This window comes from Neovison vison, chromosome 12 (assembly GCF_020171115.1).
Source record: "Neovison vison isolate M4711 chromosome 12, ASM_NN_V1, whole genome shotgun sequence".
Taxonomy (NCBI): Eukaryota; Metazoa; Chordata; class Mammalia; order Carnivora; family Mustelidae; genus Neogale; species Neogale vison.
The window spans coordinates 85,055,148-85,067,300 of record NC_058102.1 but is presented as its reverse complement, the minus strand read 5'-3'; the positions used below and the strand labels follow the sequence as shown (position 1 = coordinate 85,067,300).

Sequence of the window (12,153 nt, the reverse complement as noted above, 5' to 3'; positions counted from 1 at the left end):
TATGTCCAAACCACATCTCTCCCACAGTTCTCTTCTCTTGTATCTTGTACTCTCCTTCCTGGTGATGGAGAATAATATTAGCCACCGTTATAAATGAATTTCATAAGAGCTCACATCTGGAATGCTGTATTCATCTGTCAATTTCAGCCTCCAGCAGTTTTTTTTTTTTTTTTTTATTTGAGAGAGAGAGACAGTGAGAGAGAGCATGAGCGAGGAGAAGGTCAGAGAGCGAAGCAGACTCCCCATGGAGCTGGGAGCCTGATGTGGGACTCGATCCCGGGACTCCAGGATCACGCCCTGAGCCGGAGGCAGTCGTTTAACCAATTGCGCCACCCAGGCGTCCCATCCAGCAGTTTTTAGTAAAGGATTTTCCTCATCTTTCCAGAGGAGATGGGGGAACTTTGGGGATGGGCTTGGAGGGAACAGGACCTCCAGCTGTCTATAGCAGGAAGCAAGTCTCTCTCATAACCCAGCCCTTAAACATGATACTTGAGACAGCTGAAATTGAGTAACTTTTATTTTGGAGGCAGAGAGCAGGGGAAATTCAGAACTTCCAAGAACCTTGAAGAACTACCTTGCCTCCAGGGCCATCTTCTCCAGAAGTCATATTCCATGGCCATCTTACAGCTTACAGCTGGCCAGGTATTTGGACAAATCCTTGCCCTTGCAGTGTTTTACCCAGGCCATCCTAAGAACAGAGAAATACAGCATAAATCCGAGGCAGGGGTAGGAGTCTACAGGGTTCAGCTGAGAGGGAATGTATGGTCTGCTGGCTGCAGTCTGTTGATGCTGTGGGAGAGTCTCAGACAGGCAGGGTTTGCCCAACTGGGGACGTGGGAGTTGGTGCTGCCAGGATGCTTGGGGTGAGCATGGCACCATATTACTCTATCTCCCTTTATGTCTGGAGAACAAGCTCTGATTCCTACAAAGTCCAGGGAGAATCCTACAGCAGAGATGCTGCTGATTCTACCAGCATCCCAAATACTGACTGGGTCCATGTCTGGCAGAGGGGCTGGTCTCTGCACTTCACGCTCTGCTTACCAGGCGGACATCCCCTTAGGATCTCTCACAACCCTCTTGGCACAGACAATGTCATCATTGATGTTGTCATCCAGAAACTCTGAAAGGAAAAGGGGCTGAGTGGGGAGGGAAAAATCCCTTTTCCTTTTTCATTAATCAATTCTTCCCCCCCCCACTTTTTTTTTGGGCAGGGGAATTTCCAGAGGAAACGGAGCCTGACTCAGAAACCCTCTATCTCTGGAGCCCTCTTGGGGGTTTGCCTCCCATGTGCCTGGGTTTTCTTGCCTTACTTTGAATCTGCCTCTGAGCATGGCTGTCTGCGGAGGGCATCCAGGACCGAATGGACAAGGGAGAGCCTCTGTTCTCAGGAGATCACTTAGCGTGTCCAGAGTGCCGTGTGGGGGTGTGTGGACAAGGACGGAATAACGTGGCTTGAGGGATGGGGACCCATGAAGGTGAAGTTCAATCAGGGGTCAGTGTGTCTTGCTTCTTCCTTTTTGGCAGGAGGGGCTCTGTGGAATCCTGTTTTAGATGCGAGGACTGTCCGGGGCCCCCTTATTCCCTGTCCTGGGCTTCTCCAGTGCAGGGAGTAGGGCGTTCAATTTCGTACCTTCTTTACCTGCCCTACTTTATTTACCCAGCCCTCAGAGGGGGTCGTCCTTACTGCTGCATATGATGTTGCAGGCATTTGCTGAGGAATGATGGCTGTTTTTGCACCACCACTTGCTGTTCAGCTGGAAGAGCCCATAGTCACTACTGCCATTGGCATTTTTCCCATTAAAGGCCCGGGTGTTGAAGTTACTCTCATATTGAGCCATGCAGACCCCTGTGTCTCTCTTTGTGAGAGAGCAAAATGTGTGTGTAGACAAGGGGGATTGTTTCACAACGAGACACAACTTGTGCTCTACTAGAACTGCTGGAAAGTCCCTTGAGATGGAAATGAAGACTATGAGATTGATGATCCTTGTGTGTTCCTTGTCCCAAGCAATAATTAGCCCGTGGTAAGTGTGTAATCACAATTGTTAAATAAATGCATTTGGAACAGCCAATAATCAATCCATCAGTTGCCATCTGTCTCCCAAGTCTACCTTTCCAGCCTCATCTCCCAGCTGAATAGCCAACTCCTGCCTTGTATATTCATGCAGCCTATATCCCAAAGTATGTGGAAGAGAGGAGGTGGAGAAGTAATGGAGGCGGATCCTAGAAAGGAAGCCCCAAAAAGCCATCCTTGGGGGGTTGGTGACAAGAAAGTATATTTGGCATGAAGAAAAATGAAGATATTCAAAGGAACCTGAAATAGCTTCATGTGTTCTTACTAATGAGACTGTGACAGAGACTCTCGGTCCTTGTCACTCACCGCCTCGCCTTCTGTTCTCACAGTCCCCATCCAACTCCCCCGTGACATAGAACAAACTTGAGACAAAGGCAGCAGATGTAGGTTATTTTTTGGTGGACAGAAGGGCAGGGGAGAGCGTGGGAGACAGCACCCAATGTGCTGCAGAGATCGGGACTGAAAAAGACGCAGATGAAAGCAAAGGTGAGGAGAGCAGGATGGGGAGAGGTTGAGTGAATCGTGGCGCTTCCAAGGAAGGATTCCAGGTTGCCAGCTGGGAAGGTGACGTGGGGGAACAGTAGAAGAGAATTTACTGTAGATAAAATAATCCCTGGGGGAAAGAGAGGAAAGGAGATCCTGATAGGGGATATGAGGCCGTGGAGGCAGAGACAAGAAGAGCAGACGGGGAGTGGAAGAGAGCCCGGACGAATGAATAAATCAGGAAGTGAAAAGGGAGAGACTGCTTGGCTGGGGAAGAAGGTCTCTTTGGGCAGAGACAGAAAGAACATTCACACTCACAGTCTGCCAGGCTGTAGCCATGGTAGCCATCCATTCCCTTGGTCTTTAGCTTGTGGGCCAGCTCACACTTGGAGAAGATTTTAGCCTCATATATTGCACAGAAACAACTAAGAAGGGTGATGATCAGAATAGACCTCATTTCTGCAGCTGGTGGGGCTCAAGTCTGCTATGCCCAGGGGGCTGTTGTCTCTTATACCCTCTGGGCACAAAGGTATCTCTGATTGGGCAATAATGCTGGCATCTGTTCCAGGAAGGACATGGTTGTCCAAGGTTAGTTCTCCAAACTGGTCCAACCAGTGAACCTTAGGGAAGGGACTGTAACCAAGAAAAATATCGGGAATAAAGTCTCACTTTGGTGGGGCTGGCTCCTGGTTTTGGGCAAATGTGTACAGGAGGGAAATGGTAGTTGGTAGGAGAAGGGAGCTGGTAGGAGAAAGGAGAAAGGAGAAAGGAAGGGAGTTGGTAGGAGAAAGAAGTATGATTTTCAAGCTTCATGCTTTTGTTGGAATGTCTCTAGAGGGGCTTGTCCCTGTGTTTTGCTGAACTTTGTTCATTATCTGTGCTTGGTTGAAGGTATTTTACCGCTTAGGCTAGTGGGGGACCCGTGATGAGCACCACTGAGTTTGGAGAAATTGACGATCTCCTGACATCTGCATTCAGTAAACTATTGGTTGGATAGGAGACCACTAGAACTCAAGTTCATGATATCTCTGTGTCTGCAAGAAACCATCAGATCTAAACCCCCAATTATACTGAATGTGATCTATTATCTGTGTGATCAGTGATCATCAAGCGTCTTGTGTATTAGTGGGGTTCTCCCGAGAAATGGAACTAATAGGGGATATATATGGCTAGAAAAAGCTGGTAATTATTAGAGTACAAGGTCTTGATTTCAGTTTGGTGGAGAGGCATTGTGAAGGAAGAGTTATTGCTAGATCAATACTTTCTAAGAAGACTCACAAGAGTAATAATAGTGGGGGCGCCTGGGTGGCTCAGTTGGTTAAGCCGCTGCCTTCGGCTCAGGTCATGGTCTCAGGGTCCTGGGATCGAGTCCCGCATCGGGCTCTCTGCTTGGCAGGGAGCCTGCTTCCCCCTCTCTCTCTCTCTGCCTGCCTCTCCATCTACTTGTGATCTCTCTGTGTCAAATAAATAAATAAAATCTTAAAAAAAAGAGTAATAATAGTGGTATTGCTAGAAGGGGGTGTCTGTAGATCTTAAAGTAACCGGCAAGCCTTGCTGTTCAAGTGCATCATATGATGTTGACTTGCAGACATAAAGGAATGGATACTAGGCATAATTTTATTTTTTAGATTTTATTTATTTATCTGACACACACACACACACACACAGACAGACATTACAAGTAGGCAGAGAGGCAGGCAGAGGGAGAGGGGGAGCAGGCTTCCTGCTGAGCAGAGACCCGATGCGGGGCTTGATCCCAGGACCCTGAGATCATGACCTAAGCTGAAGGCAGAGGCTTAACCCACTGAGCCACCCAGGCACTCCAGGAGGGCACTGTGATGAGCACAAGTTGTTGTATGTAACCGATGAATCACAAAATTCTACTCCTGAAGCCAATATTAATTACACTGTATGTTATTGGAATTTAAATAAAAATTTGGAGAAAAAATATAAACAAGAGCAACAACCAAAAAACCCCACACTACTGACTCTATTCTCTATACTTCCGTACTGGAAGCCTGTCTCTCTCCCTCTCCGCTTCATCCGCTTTGCCCATTCCCCCACTTCTCTCCCCTCTGTTAACCATCAGTTTGTTCTCTGTATTTATGGATCTGTTTTGGCTTTTTCGGTTTGCTCACTTTTTTTTTTTTTTAAGTCCACATATAAGTGAAATCATATGGTGTTTGTTTTTCTCTCAGACCCTTAATATTTTAATATCCTCTAGTGTAATTCTATCTTCCAACTGGTGGTTTTTGGGCTACCTTTTGTAGAGTTAGGTTTTTTTCAAGTACTTTCTAATGTTGGGTCTCAGACTCATTTTGAGTGGGAGCCACAGGTATGGCCTCTCAGTTCCTGGTCATGAAGCTCTGGGCTCTCTTGCCTCCTTGGATGTGCTCTGGGTTAGCTTTTTGCCTCAGATAGTAGCAGGCAGCAGGTTTTTTCCATTTCTCTTTAATGAAAAGAGGCCCTGTGCCCAGCCTTTCCCTTCTAGAGTGCCTTTGGCTCTGACTCCTGCAGCAGGTGGAGAACTTTTCATCTCTGTGACCTGCAGGAACTGAGCCCAGAGCTGCCTCTTCTTGCTTCGGCCTGGAATCAAGCAAGCCTTTGGCTTTGGCCCTACTCACTGCTTTTATGATTTATTTCCTTACCTTTGTGGCCCATGGAGATATTTATATTGTTTTTTTTTTCATAGTTTATAAGCCATTTTATTTATTTATTTTTTAAATTTTTAATTTTTTTTGAGCTATCATATGCCTTTTACATTTTTTCCTTTTGCATTTTTTTCAATTATTGCTGTGCACTTGCCACAGGTAGGATAGCTCAAAGCATGGAGTTACCATGTAATATTGAACTGAAGTCCAATTAATAACTGAAACTTTTTTTTTCCCCAATTTATTTATTTTCAGAAAAACAGTATTCATTATTTTTTCACCACACCCAGTGCTCCATGCAAGCTGTGCCCTCTATAATACCCACCACCTGGTACCCCAACCTCCCACCCTCCCGCCACTTCAAACCCCTCAGACTGTTTTTCAGAGTCCATAGTCTCTCATGGTTCACCTCCCCTTCCAATTTACCCAAATTCCCTACTACTCTCTAACGCCCCTTGTCCTCCATGCTATTGGTTATGCTCCACAAATGAGTGAAACCATATGATAATTGACTCTCTCTGCTTGACTGATTTCACTCAGCATAATCTCTTCCAGTCCCGTCCATGTTGCAACAAAAGTTGGATATTCGTCCTTTCTGATGGAGGCATAATACTCCATAGTGTATATGGACCACATCTTCCTTATCCATTCATCCGTTGAAGGGCATCTTGGTTCTTTCCATAGTTTGGCGACTGTGGCCATTGCTGCTATAAACATTGGGGTACAGATGGCCCTTCTTTTCACGACATCTGTATCTTTGGGGTAAATACCCAGGAGTGCAATTGCAGGGTCGTAGGGAAGCTCTATTTTTAATTTCTTGAGGAATCTCCACACTGTTCTCCAAAGAGGCTGCACCAACTTGCATTCCCACCACAGTGTAAGAGGGTTCCCCTTTCTCCACATCCTCTCCAACACATGTTGTTTCCTGTTTTGTTAATTTTGGCCATTCTAACTGGTGTAAGGTGATATTTCAAAAGGTTGATATCCAGGATCTATAATGAACTCCTCAAACTCAACCCACACGAAACAGACAAACACATCAAAAAATGGGCAGAAGATATGAACAGACACTTCTCCAATCAAGAAATACAAATGGCTATCAGACACATGAAAAAATGCTCATCATCATTAGCCCTCAGGGAGATTCAAATTGAAACCACATTGAAACTTTTTTTTAAAAAACATGGAGTTTTTAAAAATTTTTAATTTAAAAAATTTTTTTCAGCTCATTGTTTATGCACCACACCCAGCGCTCCATGCAAAACAAAACAAAACATGGATTTTATTTTTTAAAAAAATTATTATTTGTTTATTTATTTAAGATTTTATTTATTTACTTAACAGAGAGAGACACAGTGAGAGAAGGAACACAAGCCGGGGAATGGGAGAGGGAGAAGCAGACTCCCTGCTGAGCAGGGACCCCCCCCCCCATGTGGGGCTCTGTCCCAGGACTCTGGGATCATGACATGAGCCAAAGGCAGATGCCTAATGACTGAGCCCCTTTATTATTTTTTTTAAAGAGATTTTATTTATTTTATTGAGAGAGAGAGAGAGAGAAAGCATGAGTAGCGGGGAGGGGCAAAGGGAGAAGCAGACTCCTAGCTGAGCAGGGAGCCCAAAGTGGGGCTCAATCCCAGGACCCTGGGATCATGACCTGAGTGGAAGGCAGATACTTAATCGACTGAGCCATCCAGGTGCCCGTAACTGAAACATTAAAAAAAAAAAAAGGTATTTATTTATTGGAGAGAGAGAGAAACAGCAGCAGTGTGATCAGGGGGAGGAGCAGAGGAAGGAGGAGCAAATATCTCCAGCAGACTCCACACTGAGCCCAGAGCCCATTGCTGGTCTTGATCCCACAACCTGAGATCATGGCTGGAGCCAAAACCAAGAATCAGATGCTTAACCATCTGAGCCACCCAGGTGCCCATGACTGACACATTTTAATGCAATCTATTTAAAAAAATCTGCTTCCTTTTCATTAGGAACATAGGCATGTGATCCCAGTGGAGGAATCTGGGGAAGTTTTCTGGAACCCTTCCTTTCTCCTTTGCTTCTCCTACTTCTTTCCCGTATTTTTGTTTTGTTTTTGTTTTTAAGATTTTATTTATTCATCTGTGTGTGAGAGAGAGAGAGAGAGAATGAGTTTGGAGGAGGGACAAGCAGACTCCCTACTCAGCAAGCATCAGGACTCTGGGATCATGACCTGGGTAGAAAGCAGCTATTTAACCGCCTGAGCAACCCAGGCGTCCCCTTCTTCCCTTTCTTACCTCTCCCACTTGTGGCTTTTACTTTCCCTTCCATTATCCCTCTGCTTCCCCTGTTGTGTTGTTTTGTGTTCCCTGCCCCCCTTCTTCCCCCTTCTGTCCTCTTCCTCTTTTCTAGTTTCCTTCTCTGACTCTCTCCCCTTGGGTTTCTCCTCTGTTTTGGTCCAGTTTTCCTACGACCTGGCCTCCTTCCAGTGTTGTCTCAGTCCTTTAACCCCAGGGGATGAGAAGGAGCAGCTGTGGCTCATGTTTACAAGCAGCGAGGTTCCACTCAGGGGAAGGGTCAGCGATAGGACTGAAAGGAGAGAGTCTTCTGACTTTCCTTGAGGAAAAGGAGGGCGAGGGAGAATGTTAATGTTTGTTAAAATGTGGCACAGACCAATCAAAGCACAGAGACAGAGGGCTTTATGGTATGTACTTCATTTAATTTCCACAACAATCTTATGAAGTATGTATGTATGTCTGTCTTTTTTTTTTTTTAAAGATTTTATTTATTCATTTGACAGAGAGAGATCACAAGTAGGCAGAGAGTCAGGCAGAGAGAGGAAGGGAAGCAGGCTCCCCACTGAGCAGAGAGCCCGATGCGGGGCTCAATCCCAGGACTCTGAGATCATGACCTGAGCTGAAGCCAGAGGCTTAACCCACTGAGCCACCCAGGCGCCCCTGTATATATGTCTTATTATTCTTCCTTTCGTATTATACATTGGGAACCTGAGACTCAAGTTGCCCGAGCGAGAGTGTGGTCGAATGCAGATCATCATAGAAGGGTTTGCTGCTTTCCTCTCCTGCAGTGCCGTGCGTGTTTGACTCTTGATTAAAATGGTGACACTTTTTTATTTTTTAATATTTTATTTATTTATTTGTCAGAGGGAGAGAGAGAGAGAGAGAACACAAGCAAGGGGAAAGGCAGGCAGAGGGACAAGCAGGCTCCCCCACTGAACAAGTAGCCTGATGTGGGACCTGATCCTAGAACCTTGGGATCATGACCTGAGCTGAAGGCAGACATCTATCTGACTGAGCCACTCAGGTGCTCCAAAACAGTGACCCTTTAATAGGAATTTCTGGCTTTAGGGTTAGGCACAGGACTGCTTACGGCAGGGTGTGTCAGGTGATGGTGGTGATAGGGGTGAGGAGAAGGGCTTGGAACTTTCTCAAAACCCTGGAAATAATATCATAAAGGCAGCCACCTGCTTTGTGCAGGCCTCAGGACCCAGACCTCTCTATTCCCCTGGACAGTTCCCAACCTGTCTGTAGACTGTTCTCAGTGCTTCTCACACAGACAGTAAATAAACCTCTCTGGGCATGGTGGGAGGCAAGCACCCCGAGGAAGCTGCTGGGTTCTTTGTTTGGGGAACCCGATGTGCATCATGTTCATTCAGACCTGGCCTTCCGTCCAAGATGCCACTATAACACAGGATTTCACTTTTGACTTGAATGCAAAGAGCAAATATCACAGAGACATTTTTAATACTCATGTGCAGTCTGGGTTCTGCCTACTTCCCAAGCAATGTTTGGACAAGTCAATTTCCTTCCTTCCTTTCTTTTGACTTATTTATTTATTTATTTGAGAGAGAGAGAGAGAGAGAGTGTGAGCAGAGGGAGAGGGAGAGAGAGAATCCCAAGCAGACTTCTGCTGTGTGGAGCCCCACAGGGGGCTTGATCTCAAGACCCTGAGATCATACCTGAGCTGAAACCAGGAGTCAGATGCTTAACCGACTGAGCCACTGAGGTGCTCCTAGACAGGGAAATTTCCTATTTGTTTTTTCTTGCCCGTATTTCCACCCCACCCAGAAAGGGCCAGCTATCCCAAGTTTTCTACTTTCCTCCAGATCCTCTCTCTGGCCGTTTCTATACATCTACCTGTCTATTTGATCCCCATCTCTCAGGATCAAATTTCTTTACATCCATGAGGAAATGTGTCTCCCCCCAACATTTTTTGGGGTCAGTTTTCCTATTACCCTTGTCACCCCTGGTAGCCATACCCTCTCCCTCCACTGAGAATCAACTGTGGCATGTTACCTGTAGATCCTTGGCCCCCCGTTTCTAAAGGTTCTGATTTTGTAGGTGTGATGAAAAGCCTAGAAATCCTCATTTGTAAACAGTTACTCTAGGTCATTCTAGTATGGGTAATCTACATACCATACCTTGAGAAACATGTTGATATATTTCCAATGAAAAAATTAGAAATGTTTTTGTGTCAATTTTAAAAGAATTCAGGGGTGCCTGGGTGGCTCAGTCAGTTGGGCATCTGACTCTTGGTTTTGGGTCAGGTCATGATCTCAGGGTTCTGAGATCAAGCCCCTTGTCAGGTTCCATGCTCAACGTAGAGTCTGCTTGGGACTCTCTCCCTCCCCACTCTGTCCCTCCTCCTGCTGGTGCTCTCTCTCTCTCTCAAATAAATAAATGAAATCTTAAAAAAAAAGGAAAAGATTTAAAAGATTTTGGTAGAGGCAAAATTTCAGAATTCTCTATTGGATTTATTTCCTTCTCATTTCATCTCCTTCCTTTTCCCTTCTTACTTGTCGGACATCAGCAACAGAAGGGCTAATGGGAACTCCCAGAGCAGTGGCCCAATTGGCCTCCTGGGCTACAGGCATGAATGGCTGACCTTTCCTCTCCCAAGTGGCTCTTGCACCATTACTACCTCCATCATTACTACACACTTTATGTCGAAGGCTGTCTCTCTGTTTCTGAGATTTCATTCGAAGCATGTCATGAGATCTTCATTCTGGTCCTTATTACCCTTTCCCTACTCCTCCTTTCTCTTTCTGCCAACCTTAATCTTGTCATCTTAGATTCACAATCTGCAAATATTCCCCCCTTGAGCTGTGCTCTGCTTTCTCTGGCATTCTTTTCCATATTCATTCATTCATTCATTCATTCATTTTTTTTCAACTAAATGTTTGTGGAGTGCTATAATATTTAGGCCCTGTACCAGGCACAAGATTTTGAACCCCTACCCCATTCCCACTGGAAACATGAATTTTAGCAGACATCTCTTTTATGTTATTTTTTTTTAAATTAAAGATTTTTGTTTCTTTATTTGACAGAGAGAGAAAAAGGGAGAGAGGGTACACAAGCAGGAAGAATGGGAGAGGGAGGAGCAGGCTTCCCGCCGAGCAGGGAGCCTGATGTGGGGCCTGATCCCAGCACCCTGGGATCATGACCTGAGCCGAGGGCAGACGCTTAACAACTGAGCCACCCAGGTGACCCCAGACATCTCCTTTCAATCCCACAGTATTTATCTTTTCATCACAGTGGTCTCTAGTCTTTGAGGAAGGGGCTAAGCTGGAATCCAGGAAAAAGTCAACAGCTGCCCTATCCCTCTCAGTGGAGTATGTCTTGGGATAAGCTTTCCCCAGAGCCTGTGAAGGACCCCCTTTACCTCTTGGTTCTTGAGGCTGTAGATGATGGGGTTGACCATAGGGGTGAATACAGTGTAAAGGACAGAGAAGGCCTTTCGGAGCAAGGGGGCCATGTGGTCTGTTGGGGCTACATAGACCACAATGAGGGTGCCATAAAACACCCCGACCACGGTGAGGTGGGAGGAACAGGTGGAGAAGGCCTTCTGCCTACCATGGCCTGAAGGTATTTGCAGCACAGCCCTCAAGATGAAGGCATAGGACGCAACAATCAACAGAAAGGGGGCCAGAGTCAGAAAGCCTGAGATGCTCACTCCGGCTCCCCACATGAACCCCACATCCCCGCAGAATAGCCCTACAACGGGAGCAAAGTCGCAGAAGTAGTGGTCGATCTCCCTGTGGTCAGGGCAGAGGGGCAGAGGGGCTGCCAGGGCCAAAGTGAAGGCAGAGAAAGAAAAGCCACTGACCCAGGCTCCAGCAGCCAGGCAGCCACACAACCAGGTGCTCATCAGGGTGGGGTAGCGAAGCGGGTGGCAGATGGCCAGGTAACGGTCATAGGACATAGCAGAGAGCAGGAGGCACTCAACGGCAGCCAGTGAGGCAAACACATAGAACTGGATCAGACAGCTGACCAGTGAGATGGTTTCCCTCCCTTCCAGGAAGCTCCACAGCAGCTGAGGCATGATGTTGGAGGTATAGCCAATCTCCAGCAGGGAGAAGTGGCAGAGGAAGAAATACATGGGTGTGTGGAGTGTCCGACTGGAGGCCACAGCCAGCACGATGAGGGTGTTGCCCCCCACTGTCACCACATAAATGGCCAAAAAGAAAGCGAAGGGGAGGAAGCCCAGGTGTTGCAGTTCCCCAAAGCCGACCAGGATCAGCCAGGTGGTCTGGTTTTCTCTGTCACCACTGGACTGCTTCCTCATCTAGATCTGGGCCCAAGAAAGGAAGGTAAATTTAACCAAGATCTTATTGGGACCACACACTAACCCTTGCTTATTCATTTATTCATCACAGCAACCATTAAAGGTAGACCTTATTGTCTCCTGTATACAGAGGAGAAACTGAGACCCAGTGAGACTAAATCAGTTATTCAAGGCGATTATGATGGAGTCATGATATGAACCCACATTTGCTTGACTCCAAAGCTCCTGCACTAGTCTGCTATCCTACGGAGCTTTCCCAAATCCTTTGTGACTGGTAGAAATATTAGTATCAGAGAGCAGCATAGAACTCTCCCAGTCCTCAATGAGCTATTTACTGACAATCTTGGCTGAGTATCAACAGCAGAACTACACCTGGTGAAGTCCTCTGGGGCAGGA

At 46.3% G+C, this 12,153-nt stretch overlaps 2 protein-coding genes across 2 annotated transcripts; both read right to left on the bottom strand.

Moving 5' to 3' along the window:
- Positions 1-584: 584 nt before the first annotated feature.
- LOC122892103 (lysozyme C, milk isozyme) lies at positions 585-3,011 on the bottom strand. The gene is made up of 4 exons (XM_044228258.1): positions 2,873-3,011; positions 1,685-1,846; positions 1,042-1,120; positions 585-688 (listed from the first exon to the last, which is right to left on the bottom strand). Exons 1-4 carry the CDS (start codon positions 3,009-3,011, stop codon positions 622-624), a joined length of 447 nt encoding a protein of 148 aa, XP_044084193.1. The 3' UTR covers positions 585-621.
- A 7,741-nt stretch (positions 3,012-10,752) lies between these two features.
- On the bottom strand, positions 10,753-11,757 carry LOC122890955 (olfactory receptor 11A1-like). Its single transcript, XM_044226379.1, has one exon. The coding sequence runs from the start codon at positions 11,755-11,757 to the stop codon at positions 10,753-10,755; it is 1,005 nt and encodes a 334-aa protein (XP_044082314.1).
- Positions 11,758-12,153: the final 396 nt, after the last annotated feature.

Excerpts from the sequence above, each read along its gene's own strand:
- LOC122892103 (XM_044228258.1), bottom strand. The coding sequence starts at position 3,011 with ATGAGGTCTATTCTGATCATCACCCTTCTTAGTTGTTTCTGTGCAATA. Across the intron at positions 1,121-1,684 it reads CTGCAACATCATATGCAGCA|AGTTTCTGGATGACAACATC; the intron begins GTAAGGACGACC and ends TTTTCCTTTCAG. Across the intron at positions 689-1,041 it reads CCTAAGGGGATGTCCGCCTG|GATGGCCTGGGTAAAACACT; the intron begins GTAAGCAGAGCG and ends CTCTGTTCTTAG.
- LOC122890955 (XM_044226379.1), bottom strand. The coding sequence starts at position 11,757 with ATGAGGAAGCAGTCCAGTGGTGACAGAGAAAACCAGACCACCTGGCTG.